Genomic DNA, 15075 nt, shown 5'->3' with positions numbered 1-15075 from the left:
AATCATCTAGGGATCGTTTGAATGCCGTGAAGTCACTTTCCTCCTTTATGTGTGTCTAGCACGATGTTGAAGAGAGCTGGGCCAATTGAGGTGAAATAGTTCTGTCATAGTGTTGTGATACGACACGAACATTTCTGTAGTGGACGGATGGCACGGGAGCCAAGCCTCGGACGAATTTTAAAGATGGGCAATGTTGATGGAATATTTTCCACATCATACAGATAATATAGAGCTCATACCGGCAGTGGAGGGAGCAAAGCCTGAGCTTTTTGAGTCGATCCCAATAGTCAAGGCTTGTCATGTCATCCTCCGCAGACCTTCGCCAAGCAGCTCATTTTGAGATAGATACGCGAGTAAAATTACTAACAGAGAAATGAAAATAAACTTTGGAAACAGCAACGCCACCATAGGTTACGTGGAAACGATGAACGTGTTTTCAAGGGAGATAATAAAAAAAACGTAACATTGTTATACTTCATATAAAGTAAATATAACAAATGAAAAATCCTTTAAGAATCCATAAAAATTCCTGGATCACTACCAAAATTTCATCATCTGTTTCTTGTGTCATTACCAACTTTTCCTGCAGATTTCATCAAATACCGTTCCCAACTTTTTGAGTTATTTTGCACACAGACAGACAGACGGACAAACCAACGCCGATGAAAATATAACCTCCTTCCTTGGCGGAGGTAAAAATATACAGTACAGTACTGTTTCTACTTCGGGAATTTTCACCTATCGCGAGGGGTTTTGCAATGTAACACCCGCGATAGTCGAGAGATTACTGTATATATATAAACCCATAGTTGTCATAAAGGTGAAGTTGTGCTTTTGTGGCGAATACAATAGCGATAAGCATAACTGTGTAGCGAAGCTTCTCTCCACTCTCAGTTATATATATATGTGAATGCAGACGTAGCAGATAACATCTGGCCTTCGGCCGCATCTTTGGACGCTGTTGTGTTCACCACTCTGATTTGTTGGTATTGGCGCATTTTTGTATCTGGTTCTATTTCGCGCCAGCGTGCAAACCAATCAATCGCAACCTTCTGATAAGGTCACGTTGAACAGTTTCCTGAACCCCTGTTTGAGCCGATTATTTCTCATAAATAGCTAGCTTGTCTGCGCTAAAGTTTGTCTTCGGCTTTAGACCTCTTGAGGTCTAGCCGTTGACCACAGAGCACCAGCCAGTTCCAGCGACGACATGACACAGCTTCATGGAGATCCAACACTTCGTTCAACACCTTACTGCAAACTCCATCTTCGTCGCCACTTCCAGCTTCTTAACGTCAACATCAACTTTCTCCATGCTGTTTGTGTGAAATGCTTCACCAGAGTTAGCCAGAATTCAACCTGCGAGAACTCCTGTACCAAGTAACCGGCTACAGCATTGAAGCCTCAACTTCTTACACGACATGTGTCTTACTTCGGCTCTGCCTTCAACGCCACAACCTCTTGGTACAGCACTTCAACTACTGTGTACCTTAGCTACGAACTGGTGTTTCTTATCCTTGGGTCTGGACTTTCTTCTAGCATCCTTATTATAGACTGTTTTTTTATGCTCTGTATATCTTACATTCATATACATATTTGTATACACACACACTCTTTGTTTAAACGACGGCCTATCTTATAATGTGTTTTATGTCGCATTCACACTCACACAGACATTCTAGTTGACAACCAATAAAACCTTGCTTTTATACATTTGTACCGGTTGAGTCTCTCTCTTTTCTTGTTGGCACTTAACTCATTCCATCTTTTGTTTGTTATATTTGTGCCGACCGTGCGATGCGCTAAAGGAGCCATTCTTTCGTCACCATCTCCTGGTCGCACGGTCGCTACAACTGCAATCGAATTTGCCGAAATATATTAAGAATAGATATGCAAGATACCGTTGTAACGAGTTAATCATTTTTGCTATTTCGCATAAAATTGGCTTAGGAAGCAAATGTTGCTCTGTCCTTTTTGTTTTAATATTCTAGATCTATTAAGGCGGCGAGCATGCAGAATCGCTAGGACGCCGGGCGAAAAGTTTAGCGGTATTTCGTCTGTTTTTACGCTCTGAGTGCAAATTCCGCCGAAGTCGACTTTGCCTTTCATCTTTTCGTGGTCGATAAATTAAGTACCAGTTGCGTACTGCCCCCCTCTCCCTCCAAAAATTTCGGACCTTGTGCCTAAAGTAGGAAAGAATATTCTAGTCCTATCTTTTGTTAGTAAAATAGAACGTGACAAAATGTATAGTCATTGAATTCCTTAGAAATCCAATGTTTGCTTTTAGCTGGTTGTGCAGACTATGACCAAAGAGATTCAACAGAATCGTACTATTATATTTCAATGACAGATCTATTAAATAAACAAAGATGTGACTACGAATATGCTGCCTGTCAATAAAAAGAACTTTATAAAGTTAGTTGTAGTCCACTCCCAAATGATTATCATAAAAGAAAGGTATTTTTTTATTTTCTTTTTGAACGATGCAGTGTCATATTCGCTGATGTTTGTTTGGTTATATTTTTTTTTTCATTTTGGCACAAGGCATGCAGTTTTGAGAGGAGGGAATAAGTCAGCCCCAGTACTTGACTGGTACTTATTTTATCTATAACACTGGAAGATAAACTGGCTGATAAAACGCCGTGAAAAAGGTGAAAAAGTGGTAGCAGTTGCACAATCTTTTGGGATAAGTCGAACAACTGTATCGATGATTGAACATAAGGACAAGATTTTAGCACATATCAAACCATCTATTATTGAAAATGCATTCATAAATAAAGCACAGGACTGGGAATGGTTATTGTCTGTTTAGCTTAGAGACAAGTAAATTCGGCCTAGCATAGAGACAAGTTAATTCTACTTAAGTCGTTTTTCGACTTAAGTCTCATCTCCTGGAACCAATTAACGACGTAGGGTGAGGTACGCCTGCAGTTGATTTGTTCGACTACAACCTGCAATGTAAATCCATTCGTTGAACAGAGGTTAATAACCAGATTTGGTTTGATAAGGTCGAGAAATAGCTTAGAAGCCTGTGCTGCAGTAGGGCAATAACCCAGCGACTAAAACTTGGAAATGATTAAAAGAATGGCACAGACACCCATGCACACACACACATCACGGTGAAAATATATGCTTCTGGTTAGTAACAGAAAGTAAAACAAACGTAATTCCAGAAATGAAAAAGAACGTAAGTACGACAATCATAATATTTTTATTCATGTTCTTTCGACAAATATGTACAAATGTTTAAAATCTTTAAAGAGTTCTTCCGCTACTCAATAGATAAAGAATCTGAAGGATGAAATATTGTCCTAACGTTTATTTCGGAGAATTTTTGTATATAATTCTTGCAATATTGAAATACCAAAATATTAAAATATTAAAATATCTGAGAAAACGCAGTCCAGAATTCATTTCTCTTGAGGTATTCATTAAACCCGTGAGCATTTAGAAAGTATTCTACCTGTTTTATGTTCAAGCAGGCCAGATCTAGCCTCTCCCACCTATCCTACAATGTCATTCTAAAAATAAACAATCAGATAATCAAAATCTCAAAGCTTGGAGATAATGCATGATTAATGAAGATAAAAGGTAAATAAACATATTATTTGACAGAATAATTTAAATGCTAAAGGGTTTACCTCAACAAAATGGAAGGAATATACATACATACGTTATGTATGTGTGTATATATATATATATATATATATATATATATATATAATGTATATGTATAACATATGTATATATATATATATATATATATATATATATATCATTTGAAATTCGTTCTGTGTAAATCACTATTTTCCTGTTTCCATTGTTTTATTTAATCCATTTGCGTAAGCCTTGGAATTACTGGCGCGTAGCAGAGCTTTCAAAAACTGGTCTTGATATTGGCTAGAATATGAATTTGAAGACCTTCCAAACCCTTGCGGTACTAAAAGGTAGCAAGCTGCTTCGCAATACTTGTGAGGACATCTATTTTGCGAACAACGAAGCTTACACCAAGGTGTAGCTCTGGGGTTGTTTCGCCATGGTAGCTTGGCTTCACATTCTTTATTGCTACTTGGCACCGTAGTTGTTTTCCAATCAAATACATTTCTTGGAGAAATCAAAACATCAGAGCATGCATAAAACTGTTCTTGATTACCACATCCAAGGCAACATTTAGTACCATCACAATTCCATTGTGTACCTAATTAAGATAAATTTAATAAAGACATATTGATAAAATTGAAAACGATATGAAAAGGAATGACATCAACATTGAAAACTTATCCAAAATGGATATCGAAATTCAAAGGATTTCTTTGGTCTAACGGTAGAGCGCCTGTCATATTTAAGAGAGATGTAAGTTCGTATCACACGGGCAGCCTTCGACTTTTTTTCTTTTCGAAAGGGGTTTTTTCAACTCGCTATTTACATGCTATTATTTATAGCTTAATGTGCTTCGAGATCCAATGTTCCAAAACTTATTATTTTACGTTTTCTCGAAAATTTATAAAATTCTTATGACATCACTAACAGTAACAGTAATAACAATAATCTTTTCTATAGTTGGCAAAAAGCCTGAAATTTTGTGGGTGGAGGTTATTCGATTACATCGACCCTAGCACCTGACTGGTACTACTTTTATCAACCCCAAAAGAATGAAAGACAAAGTCAAACTCGGCGGAATTTGAACTTAGAACGTAAAGACGGACGAAATGCCGCCAATCATTTTGTCCGGCGTGCTAACGATTCTGACGTCCCACCACCATAACAACAATAATAATAATAATAATGATAATAATAATAATAATAATAATAATAATAATAATAATAATAATAATAATAATAATAATAATAATAATAATAATGATGATGATGAAAAAGAGACCGAGAGCACTATACTGGCAGTGCAAGAGCAAGCCTTGGCCACGAATTGGAAGGTCAGCTTTAGGAATGAGCAGGTGTCTCCTCTGTGCAGCATCTATAATAGAGTGAACTAAACCATTGTCCATATCACGAACGAATGCCCAAAACCATGACAAGTTGTGGAGACACGATAAGGTAGCGAAAGTACTACATTGGAAACTGCGAAAAGTGGGGGCTGGAGAGAAGCAAGACGTGGTGAGTGGCGGAGTCAGAGACTTGTAAAGTCCTCTGGGACTTCTCAATACAAACAGATCAGGTGCTAGAGCATAACATACCGGATCTATTGGTGGTCGACAAGATGAACTACATGTTATATAGTTGAGGTTGCGTGCCCCTTTGGCCCACGGATAGTCAAGAAGGAAGGCGAAAAAATAGATAAATATAATTCCCTTTTAAGTACGAAATAGCCCGTCTATGAAAAATGAAGAAGGCGAAGATAGTGTCAATTATTGTTGGGTCCTTGGGGACAGTATCAAAAGACATTAAGAAGAATATCAAAGAAATTGGAATAGAGTGTCCGTTACAAAAGGCTTGCCTCCTTGGCACGGCCAGAATAATCAGGGAAGTATGAGACAGTTGAAAAGAACAGATAGTATGGTACCGTAGGCTGCAGGTAGCAAGCCCACTACGCATGCTAGACTCCGGGAGTTTCAGCAGAACCCGAGATAAAAAGAAATAATTCCTTTATCGACCGTACTAAAATGGGACACAACACAATCGGGTTTTACATCAAATAAAAACAAACAGAAAAGGAAATCGAGAAGGAAAAAATCTCCCATATTGGGTAGCTGGATAGGACCAATCAAGAAAAGTCACAGATTAACCTAACCACTAATGGAAGTGCCTACTCGCAGCTGTCATCTCCTTTCTATGTTGAGAGTAAACCTGTCCATTCCGTCTATATTCACCACTCTGTCAGCGATCACTAGGAACATAGACATGATTGGCTTTGCTCTGGCGTCGACAGAACCAAATCTTCAAAACAATAAAATGTAAACTTCTCTTTATCAGTTACAGCAAACTTAACTCTAATGATTGTTCAATTACTTCGAAGTAAATAACCAATGGAAATTTAGAAATAGTATTCATCATATAGTATCTATCAGACAATGCCATGTTTTGGTCAGATCCAGAATTTTAAAATATCTTTTAATAGAACCTATACATGGCGAAAATATTTGGAGCAAATAAAACGAAAACACCGAGGAAAAGTAAGCAGATGAGCTACAACAAACTAACAATGATCATTTGACATAAGAGGCTTTCAAGAATAAATAAAACATTATTCAAACAATGTTAACACTCAACAAAAAAATCCCGAACACAAGTTTCCATATATAACTTGGTCGATCTTTGGTTGACAATAAGAACTATCATCTTACCTGCATTATATTTCCATCGAAACACGCATTGTTTACAGTAAACGCCTTGTGGTAATCGGAGAGTTATGTGAAATAAACCTGAAGTCGATGTCCTTAAAGTATAGCGTCGCTTTCCATCTAATGTCAACACAGGATGATTGAGCATGCAGTTTTCATCTGCCCGTCTTTTAGGGTCGTTTACTGGACAGAGATTAAATTCAAAGTATCCGCCTAAATGGTTTGTTGTTAATTGTATAGTTACATTTATTAGTTCCCCTTGTGTGTATCGGGCTGCTATTATTCCGTTAGCATATTTACCACCCGCTTCGTTTTCACGTGTGCCATCGAAAGGATCTCCACACACCCCACATCTTCCGCCATTTTTTTTCCACAACGCCTAGAACAAAAAATAAAAACAGAAGATAAATTGTAATGAGAAACTTTTAAACAAGGATATCACAAGACTGTTACAAGACCATATCGCGAAAACAAAAATACAGTAGTTTCTCTTTCCACCAACGTTCACTGTAGATTTTATATGAAAATCTTTCAGATTAAAAAAAAAAATATTTAAAAAAAAGATTTTGATAGTCAATAGTTCTTAAATTTCATTTCGTAGTATCATCACAATTTCATTGAAATATAAAATGTTTCTATCGCTTAATGTATGTCAGATGACTAGATATAACAAATAAGCCGGATATATGTGAACCCCAATAGAAACCAACCCCTTTTAGAACGATGACAGTTTTCATAACAAACAAGTTTTGCATACACGAACAATATGGAACAAAGTCTATTTTACTATGTCTTTTAGAAGAAAAAGCAGTACCCATGACTGCTGCAGGGCCTCTGAAGGAAGATGTCTTCAAACAGTGAAATTGGCCAAAATGCTTGCAACAGAGTGGATAACACATAAAGGCATCTTAGGCACCTGATGGTAGTTTTAAACCAGGCAACTTCGTTTTTTTTTTGTTTTTGTTTTTTTATGTACGTGATCCCCGGTCTGTGGAAAACATTGTTTTGCCTGAAACCAGTCCGTGATGCAAAAAAAAAATAAAAAGGTTGGGGACTGCTGATATATTGTATTTTTAATAGAAATACAGGAATCCGAAACAAAACACTGTGCATACGCAAGATGTACAGAGCTACGTATGGAAGTGCAGTGAACGTACGCAATACAAAGTTGAAAAAAGAAAAATAACATAGGCACAAGAACTAGATGGAGGGTAATCACTCGAAAAATGAATCGTTCCATACAGGTGGGGAGTTGGAAGAATCGATAGAGTGCCGGATAAAATACATTACGGTATTTAGTTTTTACGTTAAAACCCATCCGGTAGCGATTTTGTCTCCCATTTCTCCTGAGTCGATATATATTTGATTTGTAACGGTTATAGTATTCGTTGCAGTCGAGGATCACCAATTGTAACGGTTGTTGTTAAGGTGTTGGTTGCCAGTGAACCAGTTTGTAAGATGAACGAAGAACAGTGATCGAAGTTGTATAGAAATATTTATTTACCGTTACTTTAATATATGCCATACCACGACGAGTAAGCTAGTGTCATAGTATAACATAGTTCGTAAAGCATGCAAGGTAATGAAAGTTAATTTCGGCCTTCCATTTACTAATTATACATACTAACCCGTCGTGGTTTTGGATATATACAAAGTAACAGTAAATAAATGTTTCTTTACCACTTCGATCACTGTTCTTCTTTCATCTTGCACATCTGCAACAGCAACACCCGTTACAATCGCTAACTGCCAACTCTAACAACATATATCATAATGCCAACCGTTACAGATTATATCTCTTCCCAGTGGATTTAAGCGTGTGTACTTATATAAGAAACCATCGTTAATATTACTGAAAGGTGTAAGGCGGCGAGTTGGTTGAATCGTTCCCAAATTAGGCAAAATACTTAGCGACATTTTGTCCGACTACGTTCTGAGTTCAAATTCCGCCGAGGTCAAAATATGGAGATTAATGCCAATATTAAAAATCGCTGTTATTAAGATGGTAGCTGTAGAAACAATATAGCGCTAGACTGACAGTTTTGCCGTATTTAACTTCAATTCTGAGTTCAAATCCCACCAGAATTGATTGTGAATTTATTTCTCTGACATCGATAAAATAAGTTATCGACCTGCTACGTATTGGCATCTTATCTACAATAAACACCCCCAATAAATCTGTGTGCGTGTATGAAATTCTTATCATTCCTGTGGTCTGTAGCCAAGATATAAATTATTTTGTTTAAAATTTTCTCTTGTGTATGCTCTGTATTTTATTCGCAGCGAGTCGATGGAAGAATCGGTTCTGGTAAAATACTAAAGCATATTCGAGCGACTATGTCCGCTTACGTTTTGACTATTTTTATTATATTTTTGTCAAGTTCTTGGCAAACTGGCTGCTGTCCACTTTGATTCCCAAATGGAGTTTTTCCATTTTGTCATTAATATTTTAAAAGCATTAACATTTATGACCGGCCTTTTTACCACTTTCTTCAAAATATTAGGTTTTGTGTTTATATACAGAGTGATAATGCATGTATAGACTGAAAAATAGATAAATGCGTGGACATAGACGTGCGAAAATGTGATTATGTATATATATGAATTAGCAAATCGGTATGTACCGGACTATTTTACATTTCGAGATTTCAATCGTACAATACTATTTTGCCTCTCATAACCCTAAAAACAAAACTGGTAAATATTTTATTAATAAACTATATTTATATTTATGACATTATGTACTAGCATATTATATAAGAAACGCGTTTGAAAGTATATGTAAATACATTAACCATTATATAGACGTAAATCATAAACTTAATTGTTTAGCAGATCGACAAAAAATATTGCTAGTAAAATTTAAGTAAAGAAAAACTGGAAAACTTACAGAAAAGCCACCGCAGTAAAGTTCATTGTCGTTATAATTGATAGGATTGGCAAAGCCGAAACGCCACATACTAGAGCGGCTGGCGGGTTCAATTAATCGACCATGAGCTGTAACATAATGACTCTGTAACAGAACTAATATTAAGAAGATTAACGTTTGTACAATTGGCATGTTTCTGCTTTGGTCAGCTAGTGAATTCACAATGCTTTGCATCTCGTAGAAAATCCCTTTTTATTTAGATACTAAGAGGTCAAGGTGAACCTTTCATAACGCTGTCTATCGGATTCTAAAACCACAGAAAGGCATAATTGACCTTTGTGTCATTCTGGTATTATGTGAGTGATGTATTGTAAACGTCTGATATCTATTCAATTTTACATACATTTGATTTAGTACCAGCAGCAATTGTATACATTTGTGAGTTGTTATACAAGGAAAGGCTGCTTAACAAATATATATTACGACTGATTCAACAACATAAAACAGACTAGTGCCGGTTTTTACAAATCATATTAAATCTATTCAATCAAGAAATTGTAGTAATATATAATGAAGATAAAAGAAATAAAAACATCAAGCAAAACAAACTTTATGCATACGAACAAAGACAAGCCCACCGTTAGACGGAATGCAAACAAAACTATTATTTCAAAATGATGTAAATAAAGTAAATAAAGAAATTATAAACTACTTTATAATAATAATAATAATAATAATAATAATAATAATAATAATAATAATAATAATAATAATGCTTTTTAGAGCTATTAAAGGTAACCATAGAACCTAAAACTTATTATAAAAATCATAAAGGTAAAGCTATATAGTTAGGTAATCAAATAAATGTCAGCGCAAGGAAGAGAAGATAAAAACCTTACCAACACCAGAATTAAATAATATAACGTCTTGAAGAACTAACCAATCCCAGACAAACAAACACATTTTCATCGACATTTCCTCTCTTTCAAACTTCCTCAATGTTAGATTGAAATAAAAGAGTGAGTTATCAAATATCAACGCAAAAATAAAATGGAAAACTTTGGGGAGCGTACGGGCTGAAAAAAAAAAAAAGAAGAAAATACATGAAGGATCTCTATAGAAAATACAGGTAGAAAACTTTTCAGATATGTTTATTAATTTATTTATTTTAGTTATATTTATTTTGACTTTGGTAGAGTCAGGCAGAGGCGGGTGGGGGTGCAGTACCAATGACTTTAGCAGGCACTCTGAGAAAAGTGCGCGAACGAAATTTGTTTAGTGGGTGCAAACCCAAGTGCAAAGCTTTTTATTCGATGTTTTCAGTCTTAATATCAAAATAAACACAGGCATAATTATTATTATATTTGCACATCAATCAAACCAGATAAATCCAATAATGGAAAAGTAATGTTTCAAATCAATCCAAAAATGTTTCTACGTTCAAAAGTTTTTCAAAAGATTGTACAAAGCGTTTTCATAACCCCGAAAAAAAAAAGAAAACTTTAGGGGTCCGCTTGCTACCCCAGCACCTATGGTTGGTGAGATTGATGCCGTTGTTCAGCTTAAACGACTTTAAGCCGACAACTACAGGAAAAAACTTGAGCAAGAAGGGAATTCCAGAGAATTAATGTTTGGGGGTAACAGGAATGGAGAGAGGCGCCTGGGAGCATGAAACATTACAAGCGACGAGAAAGGCGGCGAAATGGCAAGGTCGTTAGCGTACCGGGCAAAACGCTCAGCGGCATTTCTTCTTGCGTTCTGAGTTCAAATACCACCGAGGTCGACTTCGCCTTTCATCCATTCTGGGTTGATAAAATAGGTACCAGTTAAGTACTGAGGTTGATATAATTGATTTACTCCTTCCCTAAAATTGCTGTCCTTGTGCCAAAATTTGAAGACGTTATATGCGACAACGAGAAGAAAGACAGACAAATATGTCTGTGAGGTTTGGGTGGTGATGAAAGGCAACATAGTGTGGCGTAGACTCGGGTGAAATTCCTCTCTCCCATTTATTATTATTATATATATATATATATATATATATATATATATATATATATATATATATATATATATATATATATATATATATATATACGTGCATTCGAACGTAGCAGGGAACAGCAAGCCTTTGGCCGCTATTTGGATCCCGTTGTGTCCTTACTCTGATTGGCTGGTATTGGCGCAATTTGTCTCTTACTCGGTTGCGCCAACTTGCCACGCACAACCAGTCGGAGGCTCTAAATGGAATCACATGGGACAGCCTGTTCACTACCCTGTTTTAGCCTACAGCTCCTTATAAAAACAGCTTCACGGCAACCTCCTTCATCGCCACCATCATGTCCTTAACGTCTATTATTCTGTATACATGACGCACACACACACACACACACACACACACACACACACACACACACACACACACACACACACACACACACACACACAAAGGCGGCGAGCTGGCAGAAACGTTAGCACGCCGGGCGAAATGCTTAGCGGTATTTCGTCTACCGCTACGTTCTGAGTTCAAATTCCGCCGAGGTCGACTCTGCCTTTCATCCTTTCGGGGTCGATTAAATAAGTACCAGTTACGCACTGGGGTCGGTATAATCGACTTAATCCGTTTGTCTGTCCTTGTTTGTCCCCTCTGTGTGTAGCCCCTTGTGGGTAGTAAAGAAATAACACACACACACACACACACATTTCTTGAGTTTAAAAGGGTTCCTAGTTCAAGCGAGTCTTTAAGGGTCCTTGCCCGTTCTGCTATGCAAAGCTTGCATCGTCCACTCCTATTTATGTAGGTCCCCGGTTGTTCTATAAGCCTCCACTGGTGATTTCTTTAACCGTTTAGCATTCATAATACACTGTCAAATGCAATGCTTGTTCATATTTTTTTGAATTCATCATGCATTATCTCAAGGCTTCGAGTATTTAATGATGTGATTGTTATTTTTAGAATGATAGTGTTGGGTAAGTGTGAGAGGTTGAATCTCGCTGATTTGAAAATAAAGCAGGTTGAGTATTTGGGCTGGATATGACTAGTTTAAATGCTAAAGGGTTAAAGTTAGATACAAAAGCGGATGTGGACATATAATAATACAGGAGAACAATGACGAAAAAATTCAAAGCTTCGAAAAGCTTTGTATAATGTTGAGATAAATCCGTCCGTACCTTTCCCATGTTATTTGAATAAACACAAAATATTTTTTCTATCGTGGCCTTTATATATATATATATATATGTGTGTGTGTGTGTGTGTGTGTGTGTGTGTGTATGTATGTATGTATGTATGTATATATATGTATATTGTTGTTTTTTGTAGCTCTATTCTTCGCCTACAACTTTTGTGTATAGTTTTTGAAATTTGTATAAACTTTGTCTCTTTTCAGACGGAGTGCTAAGTAGGGCGGGAAAAAAAACATTTCCAATATCTGCTTCTCTACGCTTTCAATAAAGTTTCCAAATCTACCTGAGCCGCTTGAGATATTTGTGCTGTGCAAAGGGAAAGCGCTAAGACTGGAGGAACTGCACGCTTCAGGGAGGATAAAATCAATCTCACAAACTCACCACGTTCCGGCCGACCCGTTCAGTTCAAAGAGTATCGATTGAACTAGTTTCATCTACAAGGATTTGCTCCATTTCACTAGAGAATTGGCCCGACAGATGGGAGGCTCTTGTGATATAGTCACCTGTCACACGATGGTTGATGTCCAAAAACTCGGTGCACGGGTACCTCACGCTCTGAACGAAAGAGACAAACTCCCACACAAAAACGAATGAATTTATCTGACAACTAAATGATACTGAAAACATTGAAAGAGGTTATTGAAGTTGCAGGACAGTATATCTTGGACTTCAAATATAAAGCAGGCGGCAATTATTTTAGAAGTTCGAAATGGGGTATTACACACCCGATTTAAAAGTTCAATGGATAACATCGAATGTGAACTATTCAGTAATTTTCTGAAAATCGACGAAAAAGACACATTAGATATGAATATCACTAACTTTAAATTTCTGGAGATACCATTATATCGAAAGGTCAAGCTGCAAAATTCTTACAAAGATTTGTCAGAATGTTGAACCATTTGGTCAGGCTTGGGGAAATATCTTTTAAAAATTCAAAATCTGTCGGACAACTTCTAGTCGAAAGAAGCGAGTAGAGATAGAAATTGCAATTAGAGAAATTGTTAAAAGAAACATATGAGAAGGTCAGGGTACTTGATTCCAGGTAAAAAAAAACCGATTTTTATTTTTTTGTCCTTAGCGAAAATCGTGCGGGGGTAAAGATCAATGGGGGTGGGAGTGAAATTTCCAAGGCTTCCACCTGATCCCACACCTTTTTTCGAATCCCCAAAAGGGTTTTGTAGCATATTAGGAGGTCACATAAATTCATTCAACGAAAAAAAAAGATTCGAATGATTCCTGGATGAGGGGTCCCCTCCCCTCCACCCACCCTTTTTTCCCGAACTAAAATAAGGGATTTGCAGCATATTATGTGGTCAGGGTACTTGATTCCACGCAAAAAATCCGAGTTCTTTTTTTTCTTAGTGAAAATCGTGCGGGTGTTAATCTAAAAATTTACCCTTTGTTTTTCTTTTGCACCATTGCTAGACAGGGGATTTAACCCATGTTAGCAAACTTACGGATTTCATCGACGCGGAAATTGGTAAAAGTTATAGTTGAAAACCGATTTTTACCACTATCCGCGGGTGCCTCGGGGGAAATAAGTTGACAAAAACACAGCCATGGCCGTGACCAATGTCCTCCTAAAATTGGAGTGACATGCGTGCTAATTTGTGGACGTGCATAAATTACATTCACGTACACACACACACACATCCTGCCTTTTATAGATATATATAATCAGAACTTGAAATCGGAAGAATTGCTGCGAAGCAATTTTCCGACGTGCTGACGATTCTGCCACCTTGCTGCCTTTGGCCTCGTGAATAATGCGAATAATAGTCTTGAAAAAAATATGAGATAGACAGATAGATAGATAGATAGATAGATAGATAGATAGATAGATAGATAGATAGGTAGGTAGACGGACAGACAGAAGTAACAGTTTTTGGTGGTGGTGGTGGTGGTGGTGGTGGTGGTAGTAGTAGTAGTAGTAGTAGTAGTAGTAGTAGTAGTAGTAGTAGTAAATGTGCGGAATTTGTAAAAAAAAAAAAAAGAGAGTGTGGTACTCAATATCATAGTTACAGAGTAACCGGTTCACGTGAATATTGTTCGAAGCCAGAAACTTGGGAGCCGTGAGTACCGGTTTATGTTGCAGACGAGGAGCGTTAACGGCCAAATAAGCAACAAACAATAGTTTTTTTCTTTCTTTCACAGTCGAACCTATATATATGTGTACGTACGTATGTATGTATGTATGTATGTATGTATGTATGTATGTATGAGCATATATATCAGACCACCCATGAGCTGTATAGCTAGCTGAATTCAATGCCAGCTGCATTATAAAGTTGAAAAGGGAAAACAACGCCGCCATGTTAATACGCCGACAAAGGGACTTAAATGCTTTCCTCAAGGAATCACTTAATCCTATTAAATAAGTGAATACATGAACATTCTTTTGATTTCGTAAATACTTTGAAAAACATTGGTCTTATCTACATATTTGTTAAAATATTTATATTTTCCACCGTCTCATATAAGTAGTTGTTTATTATTTATTCCGTTTAAATAATTTTTTACATATTTGGAATAGATATAAGGTTGGGCCATTGCATGGCCGCAGTCTAATGACTGAAACAAGTAAAAGAATGAAAGAATGAAAGAATATATATAGTGAGTCAAGGGCAGAGTGTTTCGTTCGTCAGCACTTATTAAAGCTAGCCCTTATGAAACCTATATATATATATATGCAAAAAACAATACAGATACATTATGTGTGTT

The 15075-nt window shown here is 36.7% G+C and overlaps 1 protein-coding gene across 1 annotated transcript; it reads right to left on the bottom strand.

Annotated features, from left to right (window-relative positions):
* Positions 1 to 3189: 3189 nt before the first annotated feature.
* On the bottom strand, positions 3190 to 9473 carry LOC106877023 (uncharacterized). Its single transcript, XM_014925802.3, has 3 exons — positions 9187 to 9473; positions 6300 to 6675; positions 3190 to 4195 (listed from the first exon to the last, which is right to left on the bottom strand). The coding sequence occupies exons 1-3, from the start codon at positions 9397 to 9399 to the stop codon at positions 3801 to 3803; spliced, it is 984 nt and encodes a 327-aa protein (XP_014781288.1). The 5' UTR covers positions 9400 to 9473; the 3' UTR covers positions 3190 to 3800.
* Positions 9474 to 15075: the final 5602 nt, after the last annotated feature.

The sequence above is a fragment of the Octopus bimaculoides genome, chromosome 19 (assembly GCF_046866305.1).
Source record: "Octopus bimaculoides isolate indiv1 chromosome 19, ASM4686630v1, whole genome shotgun sequence".
Taxonomy (NCBI): domain Eukaryota; kingdom Metazoa; phylum Mollusca; class Cephalopoda; order Octopoda; family Octopodidae; genus Octopus; species Octopus bimaculoides.
Note: the sequence above shows the minus strand (reverse complement) of the source record. Positions and strands in the feature narration are given on the sequence as shown.